Source organism: Mustela nigripes, chromosome 4 (assembly GCF_022355385.1).
Source record: "Mustela nigripes isolate SB6536 chromosome 4, MUSNIG.SB6536, whole genome shotgun sequence".
Taxonomy (NCBI): domain Eukaryota; kingdom Metazoa; phylum Chordata; class Mammalia; order Carnivora; family Mustelidae; genus Mustela; species Mustela nigripes.
The window spans coordinates 127,072,838-127,086,243 of record NC_081560.1 but is presented as its reverse complement, the minus strand read 5'-3'; the positions used below and the strand labels follow the sequence as shown (position 1 = coordinate 127,086,243).

Here is a 13,406-nt window from a genome sequence, read left to right as displayed (position 1 = left end):
GGAAATATGTCTAAAAGACTGGTTTCCAAAATGTTAGTTTTAGTTATACTGGGGTGCCGAGCTTACGGGTTATGTTAACTTTCTTATATCCCTTTGAGCTTACGGGTTATGTTAACTTTCTTATATCCCTTTTCTTCTCCTTTTGTAAAAGCAACATATATTACTTTTGTAATTAGAAAATGTCTTATTTCCTAAAAAGGAAATTTAAAAATTCCTAGGCCTTTTTTGTCCTTACCTTTTGGAACCTTCTGTGTCACTGGCTCTGAGAGCAGAGATCTGTCATAGTTGTGTCTGTCTGTCACCAAGCTCAGTGGACTGAAGCCCACTGCACACTTGGGTGCATTTGCAAGTGATAGAGGATTCTGGAATGCTGTGATCATTAAGAACTAGTGTTATCAGAATGCTCTAATGACTAGCTTAACTGTCTTGTCAGTCTTGATATGATTTATTTCACTGGTCCTCCGCCATCAAACTTTTTTTTTTTTTTTTTTTTTTAAATAAATGCCTAACTCCCCTGTGAACTACCAATCACCAATGCCAACTGGAAGGCCTGACATTGCTGAGACTGGTCGTGGTTTTAGCAGTCGTGGATTTTTTTTCACTTGGCTTTTATGTAAGCCTGATGCATCAAGTTTACTTCCTGCTCCTTGGGAAGACCTGTTCTTGTCTGCAGTCTTCTCTCAGCCAGCACTGCTGCCAAGAGTTAATGAATACTTTTTCTTTTTTTTAAAAACCCTGGAATAGGACTGAGATAAGAAGGGTACTATATCTCTGAATCTTTTCAGTCTAAGCCAACTTTTAAATTTTAGACCTTAAAATAACAAATAGGTTAATAGTTTTCTTCTTTTGATTCACATTTGAAATTGGATCTGGTCCAATCTGGAAAATAATGCCACTATAGCTCTAACAGAAATTATTGTGCCCTTATGGGAAGGCATATTCCGAATGTTGATGATTCAGAGTACTTGAGAATAAGTCTTCCGGATGTCTTGTTCAGTGGCATGGCTTTCTCGTTACTGGCTTGGTCCCTTAGAATGCCTTCCGGAATGCACATAGTTGATGTTTCCTCGCATCCGTGGAAAGGTGACGGACAGAGAGCTGGGGAGGGAGGGCAGATGCCGCTGCGGAAGCTGGCACTACCAGAGGACGTCCCGCCGTGCGGTGCTGCAGGACGGCGCACAGGGAAACCTAGAGGTGAAATTGGAGTGAATCCCTGAATCTGCCTGTTCGTGTAGACAGAGGCGTATCACTTCATTCGCCCTTTTCTTCTCCTCCCCTCAGTTCTGGAGAAATAGTTTCTCCTTCCAGCCCCATGGCTTTCTGGAGTGGATGCTTCTGCAACCCCAGAAGGGCCGTGTGTCCGCCGGGCCCTCAGGCACAGGGGTGAGCACAGAGTGTCAGCGGATGCACCAGCATCTGGGGCTGCCTTTGACCTGGAGCTTACCAGGGCACTAGGAGGGCAGTGCTGGTAGCAAAATCACCTGTTGGGGCAACAAATATGGAGGAAACTCTCTAGTTAATTTTAAAGATACCTAACCTAGGATGCCATTGCCTCCATTCAAAGGAAAACTGTTTCTGCCCTCCCCATGGCAGAAGAGAAGAGACCTTAAAATACATTCTCCATTAAGGTAGCCTGGGCATTTGGGCCCTCTGGGCTTTTTTCAGGGTTGTTAATGCTGGTCTGAAAAATTTGCTATTACCTATAGCTTACAGAACAGTTGGATCAGAGGAGTGTGTGTGTGTGTGTGTGTGTGTGTGTGTGTGTGTTGTTTTTATTACAAAGTATCTGAAACCAGCTTTGTTGTTCTTTGTTTCTTTTCATGGAGCAAGGGGCTTATACATTGTGTTCCCGATACATCCGCAAAAGGGCTCCTGGGATGTTTTCAATGCATTTTAAATGATGCAGCCTCCAGAGGCTGAATTAGGAGCCAGAATTTTCCTGTTTAGTAGCCTGCCAAAAATCTCTGTCCAACACAATTTGCATTGTGATTAGAAAACACAATAAACTTGATGCAGTTGTTTAGTCTTAAGAAATCACAAGATTCTTTCCAAGTGTGCGTATGTGTGTTGACATCAGGGCTGGCTTGGATGTACCAGTACAGACTCCCAGGAATGTGAGGGCAAGAGGAAAGGCTTTTAAGCCTCCATGCTGACTTCCTGAAAAAAGTCAGGGAAAACACAGGTAGAGGGAAAAGAAAAGTAGAAGGAAAATGATATTAAAAAATAACTGGATGAAGCTGGAGTAGAGCTTGCTTTGTTCACCAGGGTAGGAGTCGGCATTGTTATTTCTAGTTGAAAAGATGAATGTTAGTAAAGGACCAGTGGCTCCAGTGGAGATAGCCTTTAGCCATCGCTGGAAACACTTTAAATGATTTTAAGACTTTGCACTTAGAAATGTTCTGCATTTCTTGGGTAGGTTCTCTTTTCATTTCAAACCCGTTTATAGTCCTCCCAGTCAGTGATGAACTTAAAATTCAGAGCTACATCCTGCTGCTCACTACCTTTACTTTCCTTTTTTTTCATCTTTATTCATAAAGGTGTGGCCTTTTAATTCACAGTAATGTTTCAAGTTTGAGTCAGTTCTTTCTTTGGGCTGAACACTCTAGTCCTCAGATGAAGAAAGTGCTAGTTTTGACAGAATGGGTTTTTAGTGCAGTCGGCCGACTGTAGGGCCGAAAGGATTTCTTTATTTGTGGAGCATCTTTTAAAAATTTTCCTCCTAACCAGATTTCTCTAAAGACATTAATTTCTCTAAACGCTTTCAGCACCATCATGTTCTGGGGGATGCAGGAAGCTCAAACGTGGCCTGTTAGATATTCTGGGTGGGTGGGAAGCCTGAACTCTCCTAGAGCCTCTGCTCTGAAGTGAGGACCTGTCCTTGGGGTTGAGGATGCTGACAAGAAAATAACATCTAAAAAACGATTTTCTGGAGAGACCTAGCTACTCCCTTGCAAAAGTTACATGTGCCTCCCCCCCTTAGGAAATGACAGATGAGGTAACCCAAACAAACCTCACTGAGGATAGACAAAAGCTAGACAGAATACTCTTACGTTTTTTAAAAAAGCATGAAGAACTAACAAGATGAGGAAGGTCTGCAGGTCTGTGCCCTGGGTGGGAGGTGGGAATTGAGAAGACCGCAGCTCCCAGTGGCTTTTGTCCTGAGAACATTTGCTGTTCTTCCTGGATCAGGTGGCACTGAGCCGTGCTTTGGAAACTGCGGGAACTGAGGTTACAGAAGTTGGAGCTCGGGGCTGACCAGAGATGGGGGCCTTGATAACTGAAGCCCAGTTGAAGCTGGAATCGTGAAGAGCTCCATCTCAGGATAAGAATTAACCAGTTCTGCAGCACTTGATCACGAAAAGATAGTGAGGCTTTTGTTGTGGATTATAATAGACCCAGGCTTCTTGTTCCTGGCAGAAGAAGATGGAATTTTTTTGGAGGAAGATACCATCATCCTAGGCTACAGGTTTTTGCCTAAAATATAAGTTCCAATACATTGCACAGCACACAAGGAGAACCAGGCACATGGGGGTAGGAGACTTCATGGATGTAAACCAGTGGAAACAAAAGAACAGAAGTGGACTTCACAAATACTGTAGCTATTAGATTTATCAGACATAGACTCCAAAGCAACTGCGCTTACTACGTTCAAAGAAATTAAAAAAAAGAAAAAACCAAGCTTGAAATCTTTGTTAGAAAACAGGAATCACATCACAACTTTTCTTACAGACATTCAAAAGGAGAGTGAGTAACTTAAGAATAATTTTATATGGCAGTACATTTGGAATTTTACATGAAATGGACAAATTCTTAGAAAAACATAGCTTTCTACAACTGGATGAGGAGAATTGGAACATGTGAGCTTTCTAGTCATTGGAGAAATTCTGTGTGAGAAACAGCCCTTCCTAGTGAAAGAATTGTAGGCCCAAACGATTTCACTGAGGGTGGTACCAGACGTTCAAGGATGAAATGCAGGTGATCCTGGAACAGCACAGGGGTTAGGGGTCCAACTCCTCCTCCTTATCACTCAATCAGAATCTGTATATCACTTCTAGCTCCCCTAAAACTTAACCATGAATTGACTGGAGGCCTTAACAGATCATATAAACAGTCAACACATCTGTATTACATACCATATTTTTACAGTAAAGTAAGCTAGAGAAAAGAAGATGCTTACTCAGAAATTCATTTATGATGTCTAGACACTCACATGAAGATTACAGATCGGCAGCAGCACTGATTCTCCCAACAGAGACATTTTGCTTAGAGAAGAACAAAGACATACCATTGGCAATCATGTAAAGTGAATGTGTAGACAAGCCACAGGGTGGGAAGAGATATTTGCAACTTTATATAACCAACAAAAAACTACAGATTAGTAAGAAAAATGGACGTTCCCAAAGAAAAATGGACAGAGACTTGAACAGACCATTCACAAAGGCAGATAGCCAAATAAGAAGTGAAGGAACAAGTACACATTAGTAATCAAGAAAGGCAGAATAAACCACACGATCTTACTAGAGAAGCCTTCTGAATGCTGTCAGAACGTGGACGTGGTTGCAGCTGCTTTCAGAGCGATTTGGCATAACCTAATGATACTGGAAATATTCACTGTGTGTGACTCGGCACTTTCACTCCTGGATGTATTTCCCAGTGTGTGCACATGTGCACCAGATGTATAGAAGAATGTTCTTTGTGGCATTGTTCGCCAGAGTAAAAAACCAGAAATGACCCAAATACCCATTATCCATGAGTGGATAAATTGTGTGGATAATATCATTGGGATATTATAAGGCAATAAAAATACCGTTAGAATCAGTAATGTGGGTGAATGAAATCACAAGTTTATTTAGCAGAAGCTAGACAAAAAAAGAATGCAAAACTAATGTTTAGAAATACATAGGCATCAAAGTCATTTTTTTGTTTGTTTTTTTTTTTAAGAAATGCAAGGAATTCTTATCCTAGGTGAGAATCAGGAGAGTGATGACCTCTCAGGGATGGGGGCTCTGGTCTGGAAAGGACATAGCAGTCTTTGGGGGAGCTGGCAAATTTCATTTCTTGAGTTTGGTGCTGGTCACCTGAGAGTACTGTGTTTGTAGTAATGGCACCCTTGATGCTTGCCTAGTGGTTTCGTTCATCTTGATGCTTCTTCTAAAGGAAGTGAGACTTTTATCATCTCTCTAGTCAGTATTTGCCCAGACAAGGCATTTTCTGCATGATCTGGAATGGAATTCGTATGTGCTAGCCACTGCTGTTAGCGGAGCTTGCAGTCCTATCAGGGTGATTGAGGATGTATGCTGGAGCTTGAGGGGGGCTGCACATGTCAGGGGAAGGGACAAAGGTTCCAAAGGCAGAGACCTTGCTTTTAACCCTAGATTGACCCCTTCCCCCAGCTGTGTGACTTCGGGCAGGTACTTGACCTCTCCTCACTGTGGTTTTGTCCTTTGTAAAATGCAGATAATAGTATCCACCATTGTGGACGTAAAATGCTTGGGACATAATATCTGGAGCCTTGACGTGTTGGCTGCTTTTGGAAGGAACTCATAGGATAGGAAACACACCATGAACTAGACATTATAATGTATGGGTAGAACAGTGTGCTCCTCGCAGCTTGAAGAAGGAAGGAAGGCATGTGGGAAGGCTCTGTGGAAGGTGTTTTCTGAGCCGGCCCACTCTTGCGGTAGGTTGGAGGGAGGGATTCAGGCACTGTACCAGAGGGCACAGTGTGATCAGGGTTGTGGGGCCATGGGGGCACAGCTCATGGTACCATGGTCCCACGTGACTCACAGAGCTTGTAGTCTGTAAGCCTGGACTGGAGTGGTCTCCAGAAGTGTTTGCCCAGCATGATGGGTTTTGTTTTTTTTTTTTAATTTTATGTTTTAGGAAGAGTCTTGAACTTTGCCTTTATCCGCAGTTAAAACCACTCTCTGTGCTGAGGCTCATCCCTCTTTGCTAGATGTCTGAACCCTGAAGGCATTTAGGTTTGCAAACCTTAGGATGTCATTTGAGAGTGTGAAATAGCATGAGGAAAGTGAGGGAAACTTTTGCAGAGGGACTGGATCGTGGAAGGACTTGAATGTCAGGCTTTGGCATGTTACACCTTTGCAGTTTGTAGGGAGCCAATGAAGGGTTTTGAGTGAAGTCCTGAAGTATTAGGCTTTGTCTGCCAGGATGACCTACCCTGGATCTTGGGAGATCCGTTAGGAGGCTTTGGCTGTGGCCCAGAGAAGAAGAATGAAAGAGTTGGACGAGATTGGGGCCGTGAGCACAGGAAGAAGAGGGTGGTTTGACAGCTGTTATGGAGGCTGACTTACTGCCAATTGGTAACTGATGAGATGTGAGGTGTTGATTGAGAATAATGGTACCAGTAACAGAAGGGGTTTGGAGGTGGGAATAAGTGTGGGCCCCAGAGGCATTTAGTGGTGATATAATGGATTTGAAGTAGGAGGCTGTCTTTCTGCTCAGGCTGCTCAGTGGAGCAGTTGAAAAGTTGGTTCATAAAAAACTCAGTGTTGTGAGAGATCTTTTTGAACTTTTTTGCAAAGCTTCTATGAATAACATTGATAATTGTTTTTAAAAACCCAATGACTTAATAGTTATTGTCCTCTGGGGGTCTCTACTGGGGGCAGGTAGTTCTAGTCCTTGGTGGTTGTCAGTAAACCAAGGCTGTCGGCTGCAGGGCTGGGTGGTGTAAGTACCCAGAGAGAAATACTAGCGTGGACTAAGGAGAGCCGAGGTAGGGGCAGCTTGAGCTGATTCAGAAGTTGCACGAAAACCTGGGTGCTGGGGCCGGTGGCTGGAAGTCTCGCCTCACTTGGCATTGGCTGAACTGACAGCAGTCCCAGAATTGCACACGCCCATTCCGCCCAGACTGGAATTTGGCAGACCTGCCGCATGCATTGCTGGGTGGGAGGCCTGGCTCGGGAGCCTACAGGTGCGCCTGCGGGGGTTCTCCCAGCTGAACGGTTTTTAGTGTCTCTACGTGCTAGAGAGTGAACTCTTCAGTGAAGTGGTCTTGAATCTATTACGTAAGATGCCTGGTTCACAGAAGTGGCTCCAGGAAGCCGTTGTAAATCATAAAAAAGGTGGTAGTTATAAGTGATTGAATGATGCGTAAGCCTAGCCTGTTTTAGCTCAAAATAATGTTATACTTGCATTTTGTAATGGGCTGGAAGTTTGCTTTTGGGCTCAGTATGTAACGAGTGGATAGAGTAACAAAATGCTCAAGCTTTAGTACTTATAATTTTATAGGTTTATACTTTGTATCTTTGCTTATGGCTTTCTCAGTTATGTTTATTATTTATTTATTTATTTATTTTTAAATGCTGAATCCTAAGGAGTAAACCCTCGTTCATATAACCCTAATTCCATCAAAATTATGCTACCAGTGCATCATCTGTTACATAATAGAATTTCCATTCTACAGGGGTTTTTTGTTAATGTTAATAATATATTGCACAAGTAGGAGTTATAAAACTCGGTTTCATAATCTTTGTGATTGACTTTATAAAGTGTATTTATAGAAAATTCTGATTAAAAAAATTTTAATCTGCCTAAGCATTTTGCTTTAGATATATTTAAGGGGAATACATGAGTTTATTTCAAACACATTAATAGAATTTGCTTGACTATTTACTTCTCAGTTTCAATTATTTTTTTGTTCTAGTTCAGGATCACAGACCTTCTTGGAAGATTTAAAATTGCGCATAAAGGAGCTCCTGGGTGGCTCAGTCAGTTAAGCATCTGCCTTTAGCTCAGGTCATGATCCCAGAGTTCTGGGATCAAGTCCTGCATGGGGCTCCCTGCTCAGCTGGGGGCCTGTTTTCCCCCTCTCCCTCTGCCACTCTGCCTACTTGTGATCTCTCTGTCTCTCTCTGTGTCTGTCAAATAAAATCTTTTTTTAAAAATTGCTTATAAATTGTTAAAACCTTTGATTAGAAATTTAAAATCATGCCTTGAGTTTTGTGCCTACTTCAAAGATGCCACTGAAAGTGGGGTTTATTTCTGGTAGCTGGTCTTTCGTCAGCCTAAGCCATGCTCCCTTTAGGGTTTTTGTTTGTGGTGTCATGAGCTACGACTTTAACACAGAAGGGTGGATTCAGGATGTGGGTTCCAGCCCCATTAAGGCTGAGTGGCTTGAATTTATATGGTATCTGTTGAAAACAATTCCTGAATTTTCCTCAGGTCAACTCTGTGGTGGTTAGTTTCTCAAGATCCCTTCTTTGCTCTGCCCCCTCCCTCTTGCTCATCTTTATTCTCTAATGATTTGAAGGGTGGGGGGGGGGGTTCTATATTTCTGTGTTCTCTTTGTATTGGTGGTTTCTTTGTTCCAAGGAAGAACCCTGTTTTCTGCTTCTCGTGTTCTGTTCAGAAACTCTATGCTTGCTCTGAAATTGCCTGTCACCTGAGAGATGGCAGAACAAAGCAGGCAGCAAAGCTGTTTGTTCCAGCTCTGTCTTTTGGGGACGATGAACCTTGTGAATCTTCGGTGAACAGATCTCAGGACGGCTCGATCTTTTCCAAATGGATTAGTGTAACCCAGGGACCTTACTTGAGTTACGGCAACAACAGCTTTAACCACCAAGTTCTCCTTAGGGTATAGCTCTTGAGAGGAAAAAGCCTCTTAAAATTGAGAGCTTTTATGGTTTTTATTACTAGTTTAATCTGTATTCTTAAAGGGAATATCTAATCAGATATTGACAGTATAGACCATCTGTCTGAACAGGAATGTTTTCCTGTAAGCCAAAGACAGCCTTACCTTTTCTCAGATTAACATTCTGTGACAAATGCGGCTTTGTGGGCCAGACATTTTTCAACGTTAGATTGCATCCTTTAGTGTTTTCATTTACCACAGGGTGGAAGAATAATGCTTTAAAAAAAAAAAAAAAAAGAATATAAAAAAAAAAGACTTTGTAAAGGGTTTAAAGGTTTTAGACTAAAGTTCATTTTTCTAAAACCAGTAGCTATCATTTAAGCTTAGTGTAGGTAAACTGCTTCAGGGCAAGGATGGTATCTTCACTAGAGATTGTCACCTATGCCTGAGGAAGGACCTACAGATAATGTTTATGAATAAAAACATTAGGTGGAGATGTGCACACTTTGCTGTTTTTTTCTTCATGAGTGGTAATTGTCCCATCGGGGTCTTTGTGTCTGAAATGCAGGAGCTCTCCTTGTTCTCTGTCCAGTTCTCTTGTTTCTTTTAATTACTGCTTGATCTTGCAGAACCTGAGTTTTAAAGAGTGAGCTAAAAATAGACTTGTCACTGTAAGCACCTTCTCACATCTGCTTTTTTTCTGGGTCCCTGCAAGGTTGACCAGCTTTTTTTGGAGTTGCACATCAAAATCAGTTAGAGGAAAACCAGCATCTGTTTAGTCAACATTTCCAGTATTAGAACACTATGTCAGATTTTAAACTTTTTTTTTTTTTTTTTTTTTTTTAGCCAGGAATGTGCTTGCTTGCAGAGCAGTGGCAGTTGTGTTCAGTGTGGAGAGGGTTGGGTGCACCCGTGTGGAGGCTGTTCAGGGCCAGCTAATCACGCTGTATGCAGCGTTTACAGGGAGACGTCCCATCCTCCAAGGGAGCTTGCAGGGTGGCTTGGTATCTCCGTTCGATCACGTGACTTTTTAAGCATCGAGAATGCACTAGAGGGATCTGAAGTTGATTCCTCTTAGGTTTGCTCAGGATCCAGTGGGAGAACGCCAGCCTGGGGGTCAGTGCAGGATGTGGGTCCCAGACTCTGCCACCGTCCTGCTGAATTACCTTGGTCGCCTCCTTTGTTACATATAAAATGGGTGTGGTCATGCCTACCTGATGCCCATGAAGAACCTGGTACACCATGCTTCCCGAAGAAATGGTTTTGAAGGTAAAAGTAGGGAGCAGTGTCCTCATAGATACATGCATAAAACTCTGTGTGTTTCATTGTTTTGAATAGCTTCTGCTTCACGTCCCGTTGATTTTGAAAATACCGGACCCCGTTGCTACCTTTCTCTCCAACTCCTGCTGTGGATCAGCACAACCCTCCCAGTTGGGTTCTTACTGAGAACCCCAGTAGCCAGATGTCTGATGGATTTCCTTTATTCCCTGTCGGTTTTGATGGTTGGAGTACCTTCTTAAAAAAACTTTACAGTGACACCATAACTTTATCTTTTAATTGCATAAATGAGAGGCCTCCCCGCCCCACCTTGGTTTTTAGGAAAGATGTAGGAGGTGTGATGTATGTTCTCATTATAGAAAGATAATTAATTGTACTGATTTTTGCCAAAGGATGCTCGTTAGTATATTGGGAAATAGCATTCAGAATAATTTACTAAGTAAGCTTTGTGATTGTGACATCTTTACACACATTTCTGTAAGCCTGAGTAAACGCATTCATTTAAGAAAAATTGACAGTGTAAAATTTCCATTTTTATTTAATTTTTATCATGGTATAAAACCAAACTGGGGTGTGTGTGTATATGTGCGTGTGCGCATACGAGTTTCCTTCCTTACCTCATTCTGTAGCCTCCCAATTCCTCCCTACAGAGGCAACCATTTACATGTTTTTAAAAAACAAATCTGGGTGTACTCATAGTTTGGTGCTCGGGTGTATCTGTCTTGTCATTTTCAGCCTTTTGCTCAGGCCAGGTGCCTGTGTACATGCGCTGTAATTTTTGGTTGCAAGTTAGAGGAACCTGGGAGCAGGTTCCTCGTAGGCGTACACTTGGATGTTGGCAGACATGAGGGTTGTAATTTCTGTGATGATACCTCTTACTCAGTGGAACCAGCTTTTAGAGCCCATGTTCACCCTGGCTTGTGGGTGTCTTGATTTTCACGTCTGTGTTTTTCCCATTTTCTAGTTGCAGCATGAGAAAGCTGAACTAGAACAGCATCTTGAACAGGAGCAGGAATTCCAGGTCAACAAACTGATGAAGAAAATTAAAAAACTGGAGAATGATACCATTTCTAAGCAGCTTACATTAGAACAGGTAAGATGTAGTTCTCTCCATATAGCTTTTTCCCCTGTTATCAGCTTGTTCCTTCAGGCCTTCAGATACCCTAAGGAATGTAAGTGAAAAGTATTTTTCAGCTGTTTCTTCCGACAGTGGAGACTTCATTTCTGAAGTAAGCATTGACAGAGCTGCATAGCACCTGTTCTCTCTCACACACACTTTCTCTTTTTTTAAACCGCAATTAATAAAGTTTCTGGAGATATGTTGTGATGTACTGATTTATAGGCAGGAAATCTTAGGTTCCTTTTACTGAGGGGAAACAATGTGTTTTTAACCACAGGATAGTTTCTGTGAAAGTTCTTGAGACAGTGTGGCTGTGGAACTAAAACTTTTCTTTTAGGGGTTCTTCAGCACAAACAGCATTTTTCTTCTTTGAATTAGTAACAATATTATTAGCAGTCATTAATGGTATTATTTGAGCCCTATCTTTTCCCAGCTTGATTAGTTGATAGACTTGGTTGTTTATCCTGGTTCAACCACTAACTAGTTGTATGACCTTGCATTGACTTTACTCACTTTTCTGGGCCCAAGTTTTCCATTTGTAAGCACAGGAGAACAAACTAAAATCCTGGATGGCAAGCTTAAACAGTACAAAAGGTGGAAAGTAATTGTGTATAGTCCCTTCGTCCATTGCCCTTGGCAGACATTGGTATTAGAACATGGACCTTGCCTGGGGAGTCCAGTACGGTCTTTATGCTCTTCGATACACAGAACTGTGGACAGCCATTATCAGCCCATCCAAGTTGGCATGTCAGATAAAAGCACTTGTTATCCCTAGCCTCAGTGCTCCCTGATGCTTTTCCCCTAATCTGATATCCTGAGATTTTATTTTCCCTAAGAGAGATTATAAGAGACTGACCATAGTGTACTGCTATCTGGTTTCTGTGTAAAATTCAGTGTATTGATGAAAATCTTCTAGTTCTTTGTAATTTCAACCATGATTGCTAATTCGATGGTTTGGCTTAGCCGTTCAGGCAAAGTTACCAGATTTATCCCAACTTCAGGGTCTTTCTGTGTGTCTCGGTTCATGCTGACTGGTTCTGAAATCACCCCCAGGGCCGCTCTAGTTTCATTATCGTCCCTGAGAATGAAACGGTGACCGTCAGCTTTGAAAGGAAGTCAGTTTTACTCTAACTGGCATCTGTTTTCTGTGTTATTCTTGAGTCTCCCTGTATCAAAGGGAGGAATGTCACTGCGTTTTCTAAGACTGTGAATAATGATCCTAAAAACATTTCTCTATCCCTTCCAGGGAAAGGGGAAAAAAAAGTTCTGTTTGCAAAGGTTGGTTATTTATTTTATACATATCCAGAGTAATGTAGACTTAACATTTGTCTTCAGAATTCAGATGTAATATCTCAATTTAGAAAACGCCTACCACACACAGTTTAAAAACATTTTATTCCAAAGTTCACCTCTTTAATTCCTAAGATAGGCAATAACAAGTTCCTTCAAGTGAAAACGTTGAAGATTCTTATTTAAGGTCCTGACACACCAAATACTTGTTATCGGAACTTACGAATCAAGAGCTGACCACGTGACCAAGTGAAGTTCTCACAGGGGTGGGCGTTGTGAGAGCTTCACTTGGTCACGGCCTTCATTGGTGGCTGTCAGGAATTGGAACAGCTTCTCTCTTGCATTTATTTATTCCAAAGCTGAGGAGACTTTGGGACTGGGGCTGTGACCCTCAGGGTTTAGCTGTGGCCACAAGGTGGAGGTAGCGGCCTGGCTAGGGGACAGTCTGATCTTAGAGTCCATGGGCGAGAGAGAATGGATTGCTGCACTGTCTTAAGACTCTCTGGGGACTTCAGAAACTGAAACCCTGTAAAATGATGTCCAAGGCATACGTTCTCACCAAGTGCACTTTCAGGGTTATTTCACACCTCAGTAATAAAGAAATGGCATTCGACTATGGAGTTCATTTACTGCAAAGCCCTATCCTGGAAATAAACCTCAGATCTAGAATATCAAGGTCCTGTTTTAATTAAGATGGAGAATTTAACATCATCATGAAACGTCCCCTCTTTGTTTTGGGTATGTCTGGGATGATTAAATGTTGGGGATCTTGTTCTGTATTTTGTTTAGCTGTAAATAGCTTTAGTGCTTTGGGGGAATGTTTTTTTCCCTCCAGCAGGAATAAATGTCTTTTGTTCTTCCATGAATGTGATCTGATCCTCTCTTGTGATTATCCTCCGTGTGATAGACTGTAGGTCACAGTTTGTGTTACAGAATATATCCTCTACTGTAGATCATTATCAAGAGCAAAGGCGTGTACTACATTACATATTACAATGATTTGTCTGTGGTGCATGCCTTTGCTCATCTATCTGACAATAAACGTATTTTTTAAACTGTATGCTATTTGAAGGCAATTATCCCATGTGTCTTATGGTCTACCACTGCTCTGTTGGAAGAGTTTTA

The 13,406-nt window shown here is 41.9% G+C and overlaps 1 protein-coding gene across 1 annotated transcript in view; it reads left to right on the top strand.

Annotated features, from left to right (window-relative positions):
• Window positions 1-13,406, top strand: part of CCDC6 (coiled-coil domain containing 6) — a 105,285-nt gene that overhangs the window by 57,284 nt on the left and 34,595 nt on the right. Inside the window, exon 3 of the mRNA XM_059397459.1 lies at window positions 10,836-10,964. Coding sequence (XP_059253442.1) covers window positions 10,836-10,964 — 129 coding nt within the window. The remainder of the gene's footprint in view (window positions 1-10,835; window positions 10,965-13,406) is intronic.